We start from the raw sequence: 16239 nt of genomic DNA, 5'->3' as shown, positions 1-16239 counted from the left end.
CTGTACTGTTCTGTTATTCTTGGCATATAGCGTCTGAAAGAATTAGCTGCTATTGGTTGCAGTTTACACTGTAACAAAAGGAGTGCACAGAAAATTAACTGGACTCATTTTGATTCTGGATATTTATAAGGAAAATAGGCCCAGCAAATACTGACTAATAGTGTTACAGAATATATCAATATAAATCTAAATTTTTACTAATCATTTACACTCGCCTGGTGTTACGGAGCCCAAAGAAAAAGAAAAGGAGTTCCCCTTTAGATATGTTTTAATCAAATCATCATAATGCTTGACACAAACTTTTCTCGTTAGAAAGAATAGGTTTGTTTGGTTTGATAATCTGAAGTGAGATTTTGAATGTGTCAAAAAGCTGCTCAAGGTAACATTATAAGGTCATGAAAACTAGGACAGACAAGACGGCCAATCAGGGTTTTCATTTAAAGCTAAACGGCACCAAAAACGGGGGGAAAAAATTTATATCCTTTTACTGCGTGGAAAGTACACATAATATATCCCAGCTTCCGAGAACAGTGTATGGAAAGCTTTTTAGCCTGTGAGAGTGGAGAAAGGGAGTATGGGTGGGTGGGGGTTATTTTGGCAGGAAACAGCTGCTGGAGCACAAGGACTGTTTAAATATCTTCTGTAACCCTTAAAGAAGTTCACGTTGCACCACATGACAGATCTCAGTCCAGCCGAGTGAGGCCGACCTTTGTGACTTTAAAACAATAAGTCGGTGGCTGCCAGGATTCAGAGTCGCACGGCACATTAGACGAGGTGCAGGTGCATCTGACAATTAGAATGCGTGCTTCTTTTTACAGCCTACATTTCGAGGAAGGTGCTCTACCTCATTGCCTCTGTGATCTCTCTCCACAGTAGATAGCTTCAGCTTCAGGCTGGACACCTCGGTCATAAGCTCCAGCTTCTGGGTCTCCAGTGCTGTCCGGTTCAAAAGCTCCTGTGGAGCAACATTCACATGCAGTAAAGGCTGCACTATTACCAGGAAAGAAGAAAGTTTCAAAATGGGTGGTCTCGGCTATCTCAAACCACCGTTAACTGGCATTCAATGCAAGTATAGAAAGAGCCCTTACCTGCTGAAGAAGCTGCTCAGTAGCATTGAGTTTCTCGTGATGTTGCTCAAGACAGCTGTCTAGATCTCGAATCTTTTCACCTTGCACCTCCACCTGGTCTGTTAAAACGCTTACCTAGACAATAGTGAAACATGTTTTATGACCTTTAAAGCACAGAGACATTAGTTTGACATTTTGGGGGAATATGCTTATGTACTTTCTTGCAGAGAGTCAGTGTGGTGGTCAACACTATTCTCATGTGTCTCTGTGTGGAAAATATGTAACTACATCCAGCAGGCAGAGAGTTTCGCTCAACACCGAGGCTGGAAATTGGGGGAGGAACAGCTGGCTCTGTCTAAAAGGTAACCAAATCTGACTACTAACTGATAAATCACACAAAAAACAAAAGAAAACTATTTGTTTAATGAACTTGGCAACTTCTTTGACTCATAACTATCTGTCTGGCCAAGAAAAAGCTCTGAAATGTAATCAGCTCTAATATCAAATATCATCCATGGATGGATTTCAAGTGAGTCACAATCATGAGCACTTGATTAAGGCGTTTTCAATTTAACACTTTCTGCCAAAGTAGCCTGTTGAACATTCATGTCACATATTCGATCTTGATTTTGTTCTATGAACATCCCTCAAAGACACAGTGTCATTTTATTTGAGACCTCCTCTAGCATTAATGTAGTTGCCACAAAGTGTATTTTATGTAAACAGTCAAATGCCTGCACAGATTTGCCTAACAGTTAAAATAAAGGTTACAACTATTGGAGGAAAAAATAGACATATTTGGGCCTGTACTAACAGAACAGAGCACATGAATTCATAAAAGAAGCAATTTTTAGTGCACATGCAGCGACACTGTGGCTTAAAATAAGAATGGAGAAATAATAATTTGTTCCTTTCCACCAGATTTCTTCCAAATCTATTGTTTAATTTTGGCAACATGCTGCAAGCTTGATCCCACTAATAACACAAGTGCTAATAGCCACAATAACACTTAATTGCACATTCAAGACAAATTGCTCGGCTGTTTTGCAGCCGTGACAGAGAGCTTTGCTCACGCACCTGAAGAATGAGACACTCTTTGTCACTCTCAAGTCGTGACAGACGCTCTTGGGCGACTGCTTCGGAGCTGTGGACGTTGGTCTGAAATAAGAGATGATACAAGGGGATCTGTATTGTTTGAGCAAACAGCTGCATTTGCAATGCAAGATAAATAAGGCTTTAAGTTAATGTTTCTTGAAATATAAGAGCTCATAAAATCGAGAGATGGTATATAAATTATGTTGAAATGTAGATCTGCCTGGGAAAAGCAAACTAAAATACACAGCTCTGAGCTACATGGATATCCTAATGGATAAACTACACACTGTTTTCTTGTATAAACATAACTCACAGTCACATGGTTTTCCCTTGAAGGAATGAATTGATACGTGTTTAAAGACTTTCAGGAAAATGTGACGGTCATCAGTGTTCTCACATGAAAGTGATTTCAGAATTGAATGAAAAGCAAACTTTTTCTCAAATATCACAAATGGAGAGACGAGGGAGCGAAGGAAGAAAAACATGAGCCTCACACAGAGTCAGCATGAGTTTTTATGATGGAAACTATTTGCAGGGAGGCTCCTATAGAAACTCCATCATTCACACACCCTGTCAAAACATTACTTCTAGTATAAACAAAGTCACAGTAAAGGCAAAGGAGCACAATCAAGAGATGAAAAGCATAGAGGATAATTCACCCCAGGCTAAATCTGCGCTGTGCAAAGATACGAACCATGCACAAAGTGACGGGTTTTTCTCATTTCTGCACACAAAATAAATAAATAAATCAAAAATATCAAACGACGGCCTTTAGGTTTGCAGCAACTCTCTCTGCTCAGGAAAGCAAGAAAAGAAGAGCAGATTTTCATTTCCTCATACTTATCGACATGTAATCCTCAGGTGAATCAACTGCATTTGATGCAAAACTAGGAGCAAATGGATCCAACAAGAAAGCAATAAACTCAAAATGACCTCAACAGGTTAAGATGCAATTGAGACAGATGATGAAAAAGTCTCTTCAAGGGGCATATATAACCTTTATTACTCCCAAATGTAACTGCAAGGCGTGACCAAAGATGTATGCCACCTCTCTAAAAGGCTGGGTTTAAATTGAGCTCATTTCCACATCAAAGTAGACTCCTTCTTGATCACTTTCAGCACGGATGCAATCTTTTAAAACTCCTAATCTGAGCACTTGTATATCCAGTGACGCAAGCTGGAACTTCAGAGATCAGGACAAAGTCACAGGAAGACAAACCTGGCTAGTAGGGCTTGTAGCGAACAAGAGATTGTAGTGGCCAAAAAAGGGAGTGACCTCCCTTAGACTTACAGCAGAACTCTATACGTTAAAAAAATAAAATAAAATTATAAAGCATGCCTTTGACCTGAGTCACGCCCTCTGATCTTTGACAGAGATACGGCTTCCATCACCTCAATCTATGACATAACTTCATAAACCTCATGGAGCAGCAAGGGGTCCACTCACTGATCTAAAAACTAGGGGTGCAACGATATTCGTATCGATATTGAACCGTTCGATACAGTGCTTTCGGTTCGGTACGCATATGTATCGAACAATACAAAGTTTTTTATTAATTTTATCAACTTTCCTTCTGACGACGCTGTCTGTGTTGAGCGCTCAGTGAATCTGCGTTCGACTACTCCGCCTAGGCTGCACTGTCGAGCCTAGGCGGAGTAGTCGAACGCAGATTCACTGAGCGCTCAACACAGACAGCGTCGTCAGAAGGAAGAGCGCAGGGCAAGCTAGCGAGACAGAAGTTAAGCTCTCCTTGCAACATGGACCTCCCCCACCCTCATTCAGATCTGGCGTTTGGAACTATTTTGGTTTTCATGTGACGTATGACCCTGAAGGTAAGCGAGTCATGCACTAAAGTAAAACAGTATGTTGGATGTGCCATGCAATGCTCAATTACATGGGTGGGAACTAGTGTGTTAGCGTAGTTAGCTCGTTAACGTGTTGGCCGTCTAGCCCCATGCACGGGGCGATCGGCGGTAGCTCGTTAACGGAGATTTGCCGTGTTGTGGCCTTAAGGTCATTTCAACGAGATTAACCTGAAAGCACTAGTGGGAACACAACGAATATGACTGCAAATTTACGCCGACATCATCCTAGTGCAAAGACAAAAACAACAAGCATGCTACTAACTTTAGCCGAGTCATTTAGACTGCCGTTAGCACATGATTCTCCTTATGCTGCTGAGAATATAGCCCAGAAGAAGCGGATAGTATAGCTTTTATTTTGGAAAGAGACATTTCTCTGTAATAAACTCTCTTTTCCAAAGATGAGTGATTCCTCAATCAGATACAGGGCTAGCGATCTTTTCAGTCGGGCTACCAAAATCTATCTCTGCCCTGCCCGTAGGGCTATTGTAGGAAGGAAAAATATATGTCAATGCTTTTGCATTCTTTCAGAAATGTAGCTGGGTAATTATGTCATTGGCATCGGTGAGCCACTGTCAATATGTGACATATTGAAATCGCGTTTGAATTTGCGCTTGTTTTTTTGCTTTCACTTTGCAATGACAGCACTGATCTGTGAGTGATGATAATTTGTGCACCAATTCCTCTGACATCGTCTTATTAATTGGTAGCTTACTATGCAAACATGACAAGTGAAATCTCCCGCAGCAAGCTTAAACATGTGAGAGGTTGATCGCGCAGAGAATCGCTGAGCTTATGTGAGTGCGTGTGTAAAAGCAGCAGGATATATATTTGACTACGATGACCTTCACAGACAGATATATATTTTAGTTCTGCTGAGCCAAATAAGACAGGTCAGGGTGAAGAAGTGACAGCCAAAGAAAAGCTTACCACAAAACGGAGAGGTTATGACAAATCAGACTATAAGGCAAAAAGAAAGTGCAGCTTTATGGTTTCATGGACAAAATAATTTCTGTGGCTGCAATATGACGAGCTAAACAACCAGGGCTGCACATAAGTGGTCCGCAGGTGCACATTCGCTGTCAAAATAAAAAACACGCACAAGGGTTAGGGTTAAATTTAAAAACTGTACTTTTGAGTTAAAATATATATTTATAATTTTAATAAATGACAAATTAAAAAGGCATGAACATTTTTTTTGTATCAAAAAAAAATATCGAACCGTGACACCAAAGTATCGAACCGAACCGTGAATTTTGTGTATCGTTGCACCCCTACTAAAAACAGCAATCACACTGACAGGGGTCCAGAGGTGTGCAAGGAGAAGTCTTCATTAGAAATTCACGACACTTTTCGATCACACTTCAACCTAAAAGACCAGACAAAGAAATCTAGAGAGAACCCTACACGGGGTCTTTTTACCATTCGTCCGTGCAGCCACTCCACCAGACCCTCTGCAGTGGAATCAGGAATCTGACACCGCAGGTTGTCCCTCTCATCATTATCCATCAGCTCCAGGGCTGCCCGCAAATCCTCCAGCAAGTGAAGGACCCGAAGGCCACCGAGGAAAGGCGATGTGGGAGACTGGCAGTCAAACAGCCCGTTGGAGTAGTCCATGGCCTTGGAGCCTGGCGAAGTGCAGGGGGAGGATTTAGATACATATAGAGGTTGTTATGAAATCTACATTTGTCTTTGATCTGCAGGAGTGGTGGAATCATGATGAATAGCTTGTGAACTCGTACTTTCATACAGCTGCATATTCCAATTTTTTTTTCTTTTCAATCATTAAAAACTGCTATTGCCTTTGTTACTGCATTGATGCCTTTAAACAGTCACCAACATATCAGTCTGTAAACACCAAATACATCAAACTAGATTACAGCATTTATATAGCTTGTTTTGGGGTTGATAATCTTTGTTACAGTATGTACAGTGCAAAATATTATTTAATATGAGTTATGGACTTTGCGTTTTGTTGCATTCACTAAATGGCAAGAACTCCAGGTCAGCGGTAAAAAGAATATAAATAAGATTTAACTTGTGGTGCATAAACAAACTAAAGCTCCTTTTAACTGCTTTAAATTAACTGCTGCACAGCTGTGCACATTTCTAATGTATCAGTTCTTTTTCTATGATGTAACAAGATTAAACAAAACGTCTATAATGAATTTTCACAAGAGCATATGTACAGAACAGGGGTATTCGATTATGCTAAGGATTATTTTGTCATTAAGAATATGATTTGGAAAAAAATTATTTATTAAAGTTCAAGAAAAAAATCCTTGTCTTTTCATTAATTCCATGAAATTGAATTATTTAAAAAAAAAAAAAAAAAAAGATAAAAGAAAAAAAAAAAAAAAGTTTAGTGAGGTGACTGGCACGGAGTGAATTAGAGGCGTGAAGTGTGCTAAAAGGTCAAACATAGGAGCAGTTTTAGAAAACAATTAAGTAAATGATTCATTTTTCATCTCAATTAACTTCTTATCTTGCCAAAATTTTAACAGAATTTAAAATTTGATTAACTGCACAACCCCAACACAGAGACACCATTTTTAATGACAGTTAAAAATGGTTGTTGCAGCTCAGAGCTGTTACAGTTGCAGCTCTTCACATCCTTCATAGAACATTTTAATTGGGGTTTCCATCAAATTCTCAAAGACCATTATGTTCGTTTAAATAGCTCACATGGTTTTCCCTCTGAAGCCATTTTCCTCCTACTCAAGTAAACATTTCAGCAAATTAAAGCGTCATAATAACTTTTAGGTACTTTCGTGGATACTTTAATGCCGACGTGGCGAGAATACCACAATCATGCAAACATACTGAGCAAACAATATTTGTATGGTGTCCATCAGACAAAATATAAGATAACAAAGACAATTAAATCTCTCTGTATAAGTGGCAACTGCATTTTATTTGGAAGCAAATGCGGCAGCATCCCAACTGATTTCAAGTGCATGATGTTCCCACCAAGCATGGCTTCCCCCACAGTAGCAGGGCATGAGGGCTTGATGATGCCTGTGGTTTCTGCGGAAACAGTGGGGACGGGGTGATATCATGTGATCAGCCGTCTCGTTCCCATTGGAAAGGTCAGTGCTATAATTACACACATCAGTGGAAAAAGTAGGGACTCAAAAACTGAAGTCTGGTCTGCTCATCTGCAGCAGCACAAATATACAGAGTGCAGCCAAAAGCTCACAAGCAAGAGGTTTATATTCCAAACTCACAGAGCTTGAATAATCATTAGTTTCCATCACGGCAGGGACAATGGAAACTTACTTTAATTCTTCATGCAGTGGAGGCAGACCACTAAAAGCATGGTTTCAGCTGTATTTCAGACTCATGTATATATTCAGAAGGATTACATTAAACTGCAGGTAAAAGTGGTAAAGTTATTGTCCGCTAGACTCTGTATTTGCAATTTAATGATTTCCAGATGTGAGTAGACCCTCATAGCTTACCATGCCCACTTGAAAAAGTGCTATTCCCAGGTCTTAGAGTCCAAATGTTCACTGTGGTTACCTGCTATGATCCCATCCATTTGCTCCAAGGCTGCTGCCAACATCTCGCTAGCGTCAGACATCATCTTGTGTTCAATTGTTCTGAAAGAGAAGACAAGCATAAGAAAAAAGGGAAACTCCATAAAGGATCTTGGCCGGAACTAAAAGGCATTAAAATATACTTCAAAATCAAATCACTGCCAAATATGGTGTCTGCAGCTATGCCTGCAGTAGTCTTTTTTATGTTATCAGTTCACAAACAGACTTTGATCGTTGTAAGACAGAAAAGATTGAAAAGTAGCCATCCCCCAAACTGCTGGAGTATTGCACATGAGGTAAAAGTATTGCCATTACTGCGTAAAAGCTCTTCAACTTTTCATCAAAGCAACTATTCAAACTGGATCTGGCTAAATAGATGTTTAACAGCACTCAACTACAACTTCTAAATACACCGTGTGATGAGATGGTGTTTCATGCCCACATGAAACCACATATCACATCATCAACAGCCACTAAGACAACAGCACCGACAGCTTCTCTTCACAGAATTCAGAAATTTAATGACACTAGTGCAGTGTTTATTTGGATAATGTTACAAATTTTCTGGAGCTACAGTTTACAAATGTTCCCTGAAAGCATCAGGGTTGGCCTTATGTCAGTGTTTAGAAAAACGCTTAGGTGTAAGCACACACTCATTGAATGTGTGTGCAATTGTGCTTGTTCAAAAAGTGATTGTGTGATGGGCAGACTTAACTCCAGCTCTTGAGAGCTACTCTTCCAAAAGAAATTTTAAATGAAGGATTGGTTTGTCACAGTAAACCAAAGACTGAACAGATTAAACATCTGAAGTCATCTTTGTTGGAAACAGTTTGTTTTTAAAAACAATCTAAATGATTAAAAATGATTACACTGGCAAACTTGTAACCTTGGTTTTACAGTTAAAGAGAGAATCAGAATCAGGCTAACAAGGGTATGGATGAATGTCTAGCATTTGTTTGGCTACTTTGATGGCTAAAAATGAGGTTACAAAGAAAGTCCCCCCCCCAAAAAAAAAAAAAAAAAAAAAAAAAAAGATGGCTAAATGTTGTTAATCGGTAAAAGATTTAGACTGCAGGCAGGTGAGTTCGACCCAATTCTCTCAAGTGCTCTTTTTATACAGACAATATGTTACTGACCCATTGCCAATTAACTTAATTAGCACCAAAAGGTTCCTCCAGCTGTTTCTCTTTAGTACTACTTACTCTTCCAGCCGTTTGCTGTCCCTGCCCCAAGTTTTGTGTTTTAATATGTTGCTGCATTCAAATGATAATGAGAATTTTTTTTTTTCATGAAAGAGTAAAATGCCTCAGTTTAAACAACCAGTGTTTTAAAATGCTGTATTTGGGATAAAATATGGATTTGTAGGCATTCCATACGTTTTTATATAATAGTCCACATTATGATATGTCGTGTCATTTGTTTGACATTGCATTAAAAACAATATGGGCATACACTGGCCCTTTTCTTGTGCAACCATCACTCCTAATGTTACCCAGTAACAGTTTTTAAAATATAGCAGATGTAACACGCTGGACATGTTTTCAACCAAGAATGTCAGTATTCCCTAAAATGCCAGGTCTCAAAGTCTACTGTGGTGAAAACACTGGAACTTGGTGGGAGGGATGTTTTGATCCAAAACAGGACTGAAGAGCCACTTCCTAAGAGTAGGCAGACAAATTTGCAAACTGTTCATGCCACGTCTAAACAACTAAAATTAACATGTCCAGTAAAGAAAAGCAAGACAACAACAGTAAACTGCCATTTCTGGTGAATCAGGCAATTCCCTAAAGAGTCCTTTACATATATTTTTGATGCCACCCTTGTCCCTGTTGTAGTTACTGGTAAGGAAATTGCACTGTTGATGCACAATAGCCTGTTTTGAACCAGAAAGCCTGCCTGTATGCATGCATTTACATTTCCACTTGAAAAAGAAATTATTAAGTTATCACTAATCTTGTTACAGTAAAAGGTCTCATTCTTCCTTTTCAAATGACTGCTGCATCAAATTACCCTTGCAGTCGGCGACACAAAAAAACGAAAAGAAAAAAAAAAAAAAAAAAAAAAAAAAAAAAAAACTGGCTGCCTCAGAGACAAAAAACAAAGTGATTTCCAGGACTTATTATCCAGAAGCCCTTATTTCCGGCGAGTGGGCAGTCACGAGTGCTCATGGCCAGGCTCCTCTCTAAAATAATGGCACTATTCTCCCAGGGGTCTCAGGCCTTGTAGCTCCGGCATGCTCGGCATTTCAAACTTCCATAACAAAGTTGGACAATATACCCATGACCAGTGGATTCAAACACTTATCACATGTCTCTCTTTTACTTGCACTGGCCACTTATCGCTTCAAACAAAATCTGATTTAGAGGAACTGAAATAGTAAACAATATGGCACAGAGAGCCCAGCTGTCCGACATAAAAACAGTAACCCCACTTGTTCAGACATCGCATAGTAAAAAAGGGAGGGGGGGGAGGGGGGGGGGGGACTAGTGGCTTTGCCTCATTTCCTCCCTCTGTGGGGTCACAGTGGGTTAAGAAATTGGCATTAAGGGCTTAATTAAGACCAATGACCTCAATATGTGAGCTGGGTTTGCTACAGTCTGCTGTTAAAACAAGGAGCCTTAAGTGCTTTGGCGCCTGGTTTAACTGCAGAGAAGTGGGTGTAGGTTTGTTCCAAAATGTCATACAAAGTGCTGTATTTGTAGTACAACATCAACATATCATTACGCTTGAATCTAAACAGAACCCTGGTTATGCAGACACATGCATCTGAAGATATAACAACCTGCTTTCCATATAAACTGTAAAGTTTCCAAGTGGAATGAGGTTGGAGGCACACCACCGATGCACTTCTTACTACGACTGCTACTACTATGCTTTACTCTGTGATTTGATGGAAACAGGATGCTTTTTGAATAAACTCTGGAGGAAATATATAGCTCAAGAGTCATATTTGTTGCTGGAAACACTTTTGAAATTTAAAAACAAACAAATAAACATGTAAATAATGAAATCCTTCACAAGACACCCTAACTCATGCTCTGTTCAGCTGTCCTTAATGGTCCCATTTTTTTGTCCCTTGAGGAGATATGAAATAGAATGAGTTGTCATGTGATAAAAGCCACATCGAAACTGGAATGAGTTTCATGTGAAATCCCATTTAGTAACAATTCCCATGAAAGTCAAAATGCCAGGTCAATTTATCTCTGGAAAAGAGTCAAAACAGGAATTAAATGAGCACATGAAAATAAAAGTCAATTTTGTGCTGGCCATGCAGCAAATAGATGGCACTGAAACCTTCCGTAAAAACTGGTTTGGTCGTTCTTTAGACTCAAAGCCTTTAAAATGTCAGGGATTTTCCACTTTTACTCACATCAGTGATGAACAGGTCAACCATTTAAAAAATAAATTATATATATATAAAATATGGCTAAACCTAAAGATGAGAGTCCATCTGTGGCCTTGTGAAGGAGGGTCCATATGAAATTATATTGTCTGATGCCTGAAGCGTAGGAGTGATGACTGCATGCATTCCTAAGCAAGCCAGTTCTCCCACAAACTAAACACTAATACCAGGCAGTGACATTCCTGCTGACCTTTTTGACCCTCTTTCCCTCACACTAAATCCCCCCAAGGACTGTATTATGTCAAAGCCCAAGACATTTAAACTGATCCATGAAGGGAAAAGATAAAATGCCAACAAGAAACAACAAACAAAAGCTGGCGTGTCATATACATGGAGGCAACTCAAATGGATTCAGATATTTTACCCCAAGCAAAAAAAAAAAAAAAAACCCACGCAGAAAAGAACTGAACCTACAAACAAGTATTGTCTATCTGCTAGAGCCAGAAATATCCTATTCCTCTGTGCCATGGAGCTCCATTGTTGACCACAGCAGTTTGTTTTGACATCACACATGATCCATCCTGTGCCCAAAGTCTATTCTTCCCTGATGAAAGTTGAAACACATGCAAACATTCAGTCCTGCTGAAGTAATTTTTCCTCAAAAAAAAGATAGTGTCCAGCTGTTTAAGGAAATTGCTTAACCCTTACTTTTTTTCTTTTTTTATTGTCTTAAGTAGGAAGGAAGAGGCTTGGTCCCGACTATCATAGATATCTTTTCAGACACACCAGGAAAACACTGATCAGAAGGAAAACACGTCCACATTACATACTTTTGCAAAAACTTAACCACAATTGGCCTCCAGTTTGTTTTAAAATATACCATCAAGACCACAAATATCTTTGTGGGACTGAGCATCATTGTTATCCCACATATTGAGATGATGTGATGATACTGAGACGATGCAGAGCCAGCTTCAAGTGGTTGTAGCTTTTCCTTAGGCCAACGTCTTTGCTCTGTACACCCAGCTGGTTGTTGCATAATTTTTGATCGTCAGTGTCAGGAGAAACAACATTGGGAAACAAAAACAGTAGACACAACCTCTAACTTGATTTCACAAGAATCGCCCTTTATATTTTAAGTTAAAGACCATACAATATTAGAAAGAAAACCCCATCGGTTGACTGTGATCAGATGACCCTCTATGAGCAAGCATTTGTTGATGGTGGTGAGGAAATACTCCTCTTTTACAGGAAGAGACCTCTGCCTGAACCAGGCTTAGGGAGGGGTACGTATCTGCTGGGACCAGTCAGAGGGTAAACTTCTATGAAAGAGGTGGACATTTCACTCCAAGCCTATTCAACAATGCTCTTTTGATACACTTTTACAAAGCAAATATCCACTTATAGCCATCATGAATAAATTGCTCACAAACCTTAGTTCACTCTAAACTAAAGTTTTTATTTTAAAAAGGGCAACAATTGCAAAAGCAATGGATAAAAAGCATATGTTCAGAGGCCTAAAAACAGCTTTTTTGTGGAGGTCTGAGAGGCCATCTAACACTATAAAAACCACACTATAAAACCGCATTAATGACATCATTCACTTATTGTTCTGCTCTTGCCATTTGAATAAATGTTTCCACCCCCCAAAAAAGGAATCAATGCTACTGATCTAAATCCATCTGACAGAAGAATTTTTCAATTTTAAAGAAAGAAATCAGTAAGAGAATCAAACTCTACTTTTCTGGGGCTAAGAGGTGGTTTTAACGTCAACCAGATGGATTTGGAGTGATACAGAATGAGGAGGGGGGAGGGATGAAGCATCTGAAAATAGGCTGGGATTACTTGACCATACGTTGAATGGTCGGTCTCTGTAACACACACACGCCTCTACCGGTGCCTCGTGCTCCTATAACTTACCTCCAGCTGTGGTACAGATGTGCATTTCAGAATGTAGCATAAGAAGCTGCATAAGGTGAAGTACTACAACCCAGTTTGTCGTAGGAAGTTTAGACCTGCTCATAATCAGCTGTACGATACTTTTGCTCATGGTTTGTAAATCTGTGTGACACTTTAGGTCAAAGGTCTGAGAACAAGTTTAAAATAACTTGCTACCATAAGTTCATGACTACTTCTTCTTTAAAAGTAATCTAATCAATACATTCGCTTCTCCTTCAGCACCATCACCCTTGACTAAAATAAACTGCAAATATAACCAGATCTGAAACTATAACTGAATACAGACCGTCTCCAATACACCTACATTGCTGCCATTCCTTTTAAAACATTTGTTTTAGTCAGATTTGAACCCTCCTGAGCTGAACTGACAGCTAATAACAATGACAAAAGTTACTAAGACATTAATCAACTTATAAAAACTTATTCAGTACAAGAATCATCTGCAGGCTTTTGTGCACTGGAGCACAGGGCTGCACCTAATGTTTTTCCACACCAGTTGTCATCACTGCATTTTATGATTGAATATTCTGGCCCACCTGCCTTGCTCTTGGTCTTCCTGTGCCACCCAATTTAAGAAAAAGCCCCATCAAAAACTCCAGTAAAACACCCTCCTTTTGTTTACCCTTCCCCCTGAGAGATGGTGCATAGAACTTTCAGTCTGGGCTACTGTGAGGTCAGGTTGTTTCATAGTAACGTCAGACACTAAACCAGCGCTGGGTTTCTCACTGCAGCACCGGCTGCCGCAACACGCTACACAAACAAGTCTTTGTCTTTTAGAGCCTCACATGGTAGCACCACGACTCTGATCCCAAGTTATTGCAGTTTTTCCACGTGGCCCAAACTACATCACAGGCAGAATTCAAACTAGAGGGGAAAAATAAATTGTCAAAATAAAGAAAAGCTCTGGAGGAAATGAGTAAGAGATCTCAGCAAGCCAAGAAAAACTACAGTTTGTTGCCTTTGTTATCACTAACGTAACTCAGAAGTCCTAGTATTACTCACACCATTATAAGCGCTTCCAATAAACAGGATTGAAACAGAGGCATCCTTACGCTCAGGAAGACCTTCACTCAGTCCTGTCAGGAAGTGCTTCCTGGCAAATTCTGGGGAAATGTCTTCCTCTTGCAAAGACACTGCAATTTTCCTGCAATCCCTTCACACACTGCAATAAAAGCTGAAAGTCCAGGAGCTCCTATATTACTTCTGTCACATCATAATGGAGCCTTTAGCATCAATTTTACTGAATTTAGAGAGGAACGAGCCTTTAAATCTGTTCCTGTGAGACAAATGTTTTAGATTAAGACGTTATAATTAATTTCAGAAGAATGTAAACATCCCAGTATGTCATGTGGCTTCAACATGACACCTCCCTTCTTTCAAAATACACTACCACAAGATAACTGCACCAAGAATGCAAGGAATGCAAATATCATGGAGAGAAAAAAAAAAAAAAAAAAAAAAAAGGTGCCTGAGATAGAAAGGCCCCCGTAGAATTTTTGGACACGTGGCTTTAAGAAAAACAAAATCTAAATCTAGAAAACTTTGGGGAGTGTGCCATGTAAATCTTATTGCAAGGCAAGTTTACTGCCATGGGCCAATAATGGACTTTGTCCTGACTGACTGACTGACTGACACACACACACACACACACACACACACACACACACACACACACACACGCACGCACGCACGCACACACCCACGCCTGCTGCCTGAGGAAACATGCTTCCAGGAGATTAGACTTATTTATTTGTGTCTCTTAAACAATCACTAAGCAGTTTGTTTTACTATGCTCCTGTAACATCAGATATGGCTGTGCAAGCAAGTGTGCATCAGCATGGGTTTTCTGAGACATGAATCATTGGCTGAATGAGTGAGGTGAGAATACAAATGTGGTTATTGACAGAGAGGGAAATAAAATCCTTTGTTAAGTTTTAGGTTATCTGCCTGCAGGCCAAGACGTCACCAGAGGGAGATCGGGAGAGTAGAGCACTGCCAGGGGGTCATGTGCCTCAGGAGTGGGGGTTTTCCTGAATAAAAAAACTACACTGCAGACTTTTACCCACACAAAGGCTGCATAAGTCTCAGGCTGATGATGAAAAAAGCCGACACTGGACCTGAATCAGCTATAAAGTGCTGGCTCCTACATCATTTTCTAAATGATGCTGGGCGCCAAACTGAGTCTGACTGGAGGTTCACGACAGTGATTCATAAGTTGGCCTGCACATTTATGGATACATAAATAAAATGTGATGCAATAAGGGTCCTCACATACAAAGCTAGCACAATTAAAAGCACTAAAAGAAACTGCAATGCTTTGAAAAAAAATGTACTGTCTCCAATAACTTTATCACTTCTATGGATTATTAGTATCTACATGTGTTTTTTGTTAACATGGAATTTAAACACATGTGTGGTGCATGGGCTGGTGATTTAACCCCAAATAACATTTTAAAACTGCAGTGAAATATCACAGTAAGACCCGGGGAGATTTTCTATATAAGTGTTCACCGATGGTGTAGAAATAGAGGAAAATACAAATTATAATATCACAATAAATTCTAAATACCTCAACACAATTATGGCTATTTAACTTTAGGCTGCCATATGTGCAGTATAATCTTAAATAGCCATTAACATAGGGAATACATTCAATATTCAAATGAATACGCAAAAGTTAGGGGAAAAAGCTCACCTCTGGGTTAATACGTTAGCTAACACGTCCACATCGTTTTTAGCTTCAAGTCCAATTAAACAGAAAACAAGATGACTTTAGCGTTTTTAACACCATAAAAGTCAAGTAAGCACTTTAGTAAAGACTGGAAAAGTCAACAGTTAACAGTAACTCTGTTTTTAAAACTGCAAAAAACTTAATTGAAACTTCGGAAAACTTACAGTTTTCGACCAAAGAAAAAGTTTTAACGACGGGGTCCTGCAGTCTCCAGTTAGCTTACTCCAAACTCTTTGGCCGCCTTTCAACGGAGCTTCATGGTCGCCGTTCACCTTCTCATTGAATTTGTCTGTGAAATGAAGTTTTCATCCAGCTAAAAAAGGCGATAGAGTGCGGCGTCAAGGTAAAGCCACACAGGAAGAAACTTCAGGAAGTCATGACTTCAGAATAAAAACATAAAATCCGTTAGCAGAGGAAGAATCGCTTTTGCCCTTCACAATAAAACTCATGTCCTCTGATGTTAGACTAAGACATGACATTTCTTGTATCTTTCTCACTGCTGTCACAAAGCAACACTTTGAATTCAGTAATTTTCATATTTTTTCCAACCTTCATGATAATAAAATGATTAAAAAAAACATCTTCTGCTCCTAGTGTTAAGAAAGTATTCTATATGAGCTTTGTCATCCCATTGTAGGCTAA

General features: G+C 39.4%; 1 protein-coding gene across 3 annotated transcripts in view; it reads right to left on the bottom strand.

Moving 5' to 3' along the window:
• Positions 1-15999, bottom strand: part of LOC146689485 (liprin-beta-1-like) — a 37676-nt gene extending 21677 nt beyond the window's left edge. Inside the window, exons 1-6 of one of the 3 annotated variants that reach the window (XM_085436942.1) lie at positions 15762-15999; positions 7548-7627; positions 5448-5653; positions 2145-2225; positions 1089-1202; positions 845-955 (exon numbers count right to left, since the gene is read on the bottom strand). In XM_085436942.1, coding sequence (XP_085293068.1) covers positions 845-955; positions 1089-1202; positions 2145-2225; positions 5448-5653; positions 7548-7611 — 576 coding nt within the window. In that variant the 5' untranslated portion in view covers positions 7612-7627; positions 15762-15999. Of the gene's footprint in view, positions 1-844; positions 956-1088; positions 1203-2144; positions 2226-5447; positions 5654-7547; positions 7628-15561; positions 15733-15761 lie in introns of those variants that run through there. The other 2 variants (XM_085436944.1, XM_085436943.1) reach the window with 2 other exon arrangements.
• Positions 16000-16239: the final 240 nt, after the last annotated feature.

This window comes from Copadichromis virginalis, linkage group LG17 (genome assembly GCF_057382275.1).
Source record: "Copadichromis virginalis isolate Kocher_CV1m ecotype Utaka linkage group LG17, C_Virginalis_male_GT1.1, whole genome shotgun sequence".
Lineage (NCBI taxonomy): Eukaryota > Metazoa > Chordata > Actinopteri > Cichliformes > Cichlidae > Copadichromis > Copadichromis virginalis.
Note: the sequence above shows the minus strand (reverse complement) of the source record. Positions and strands in the feature narration are given on the sequence as shown.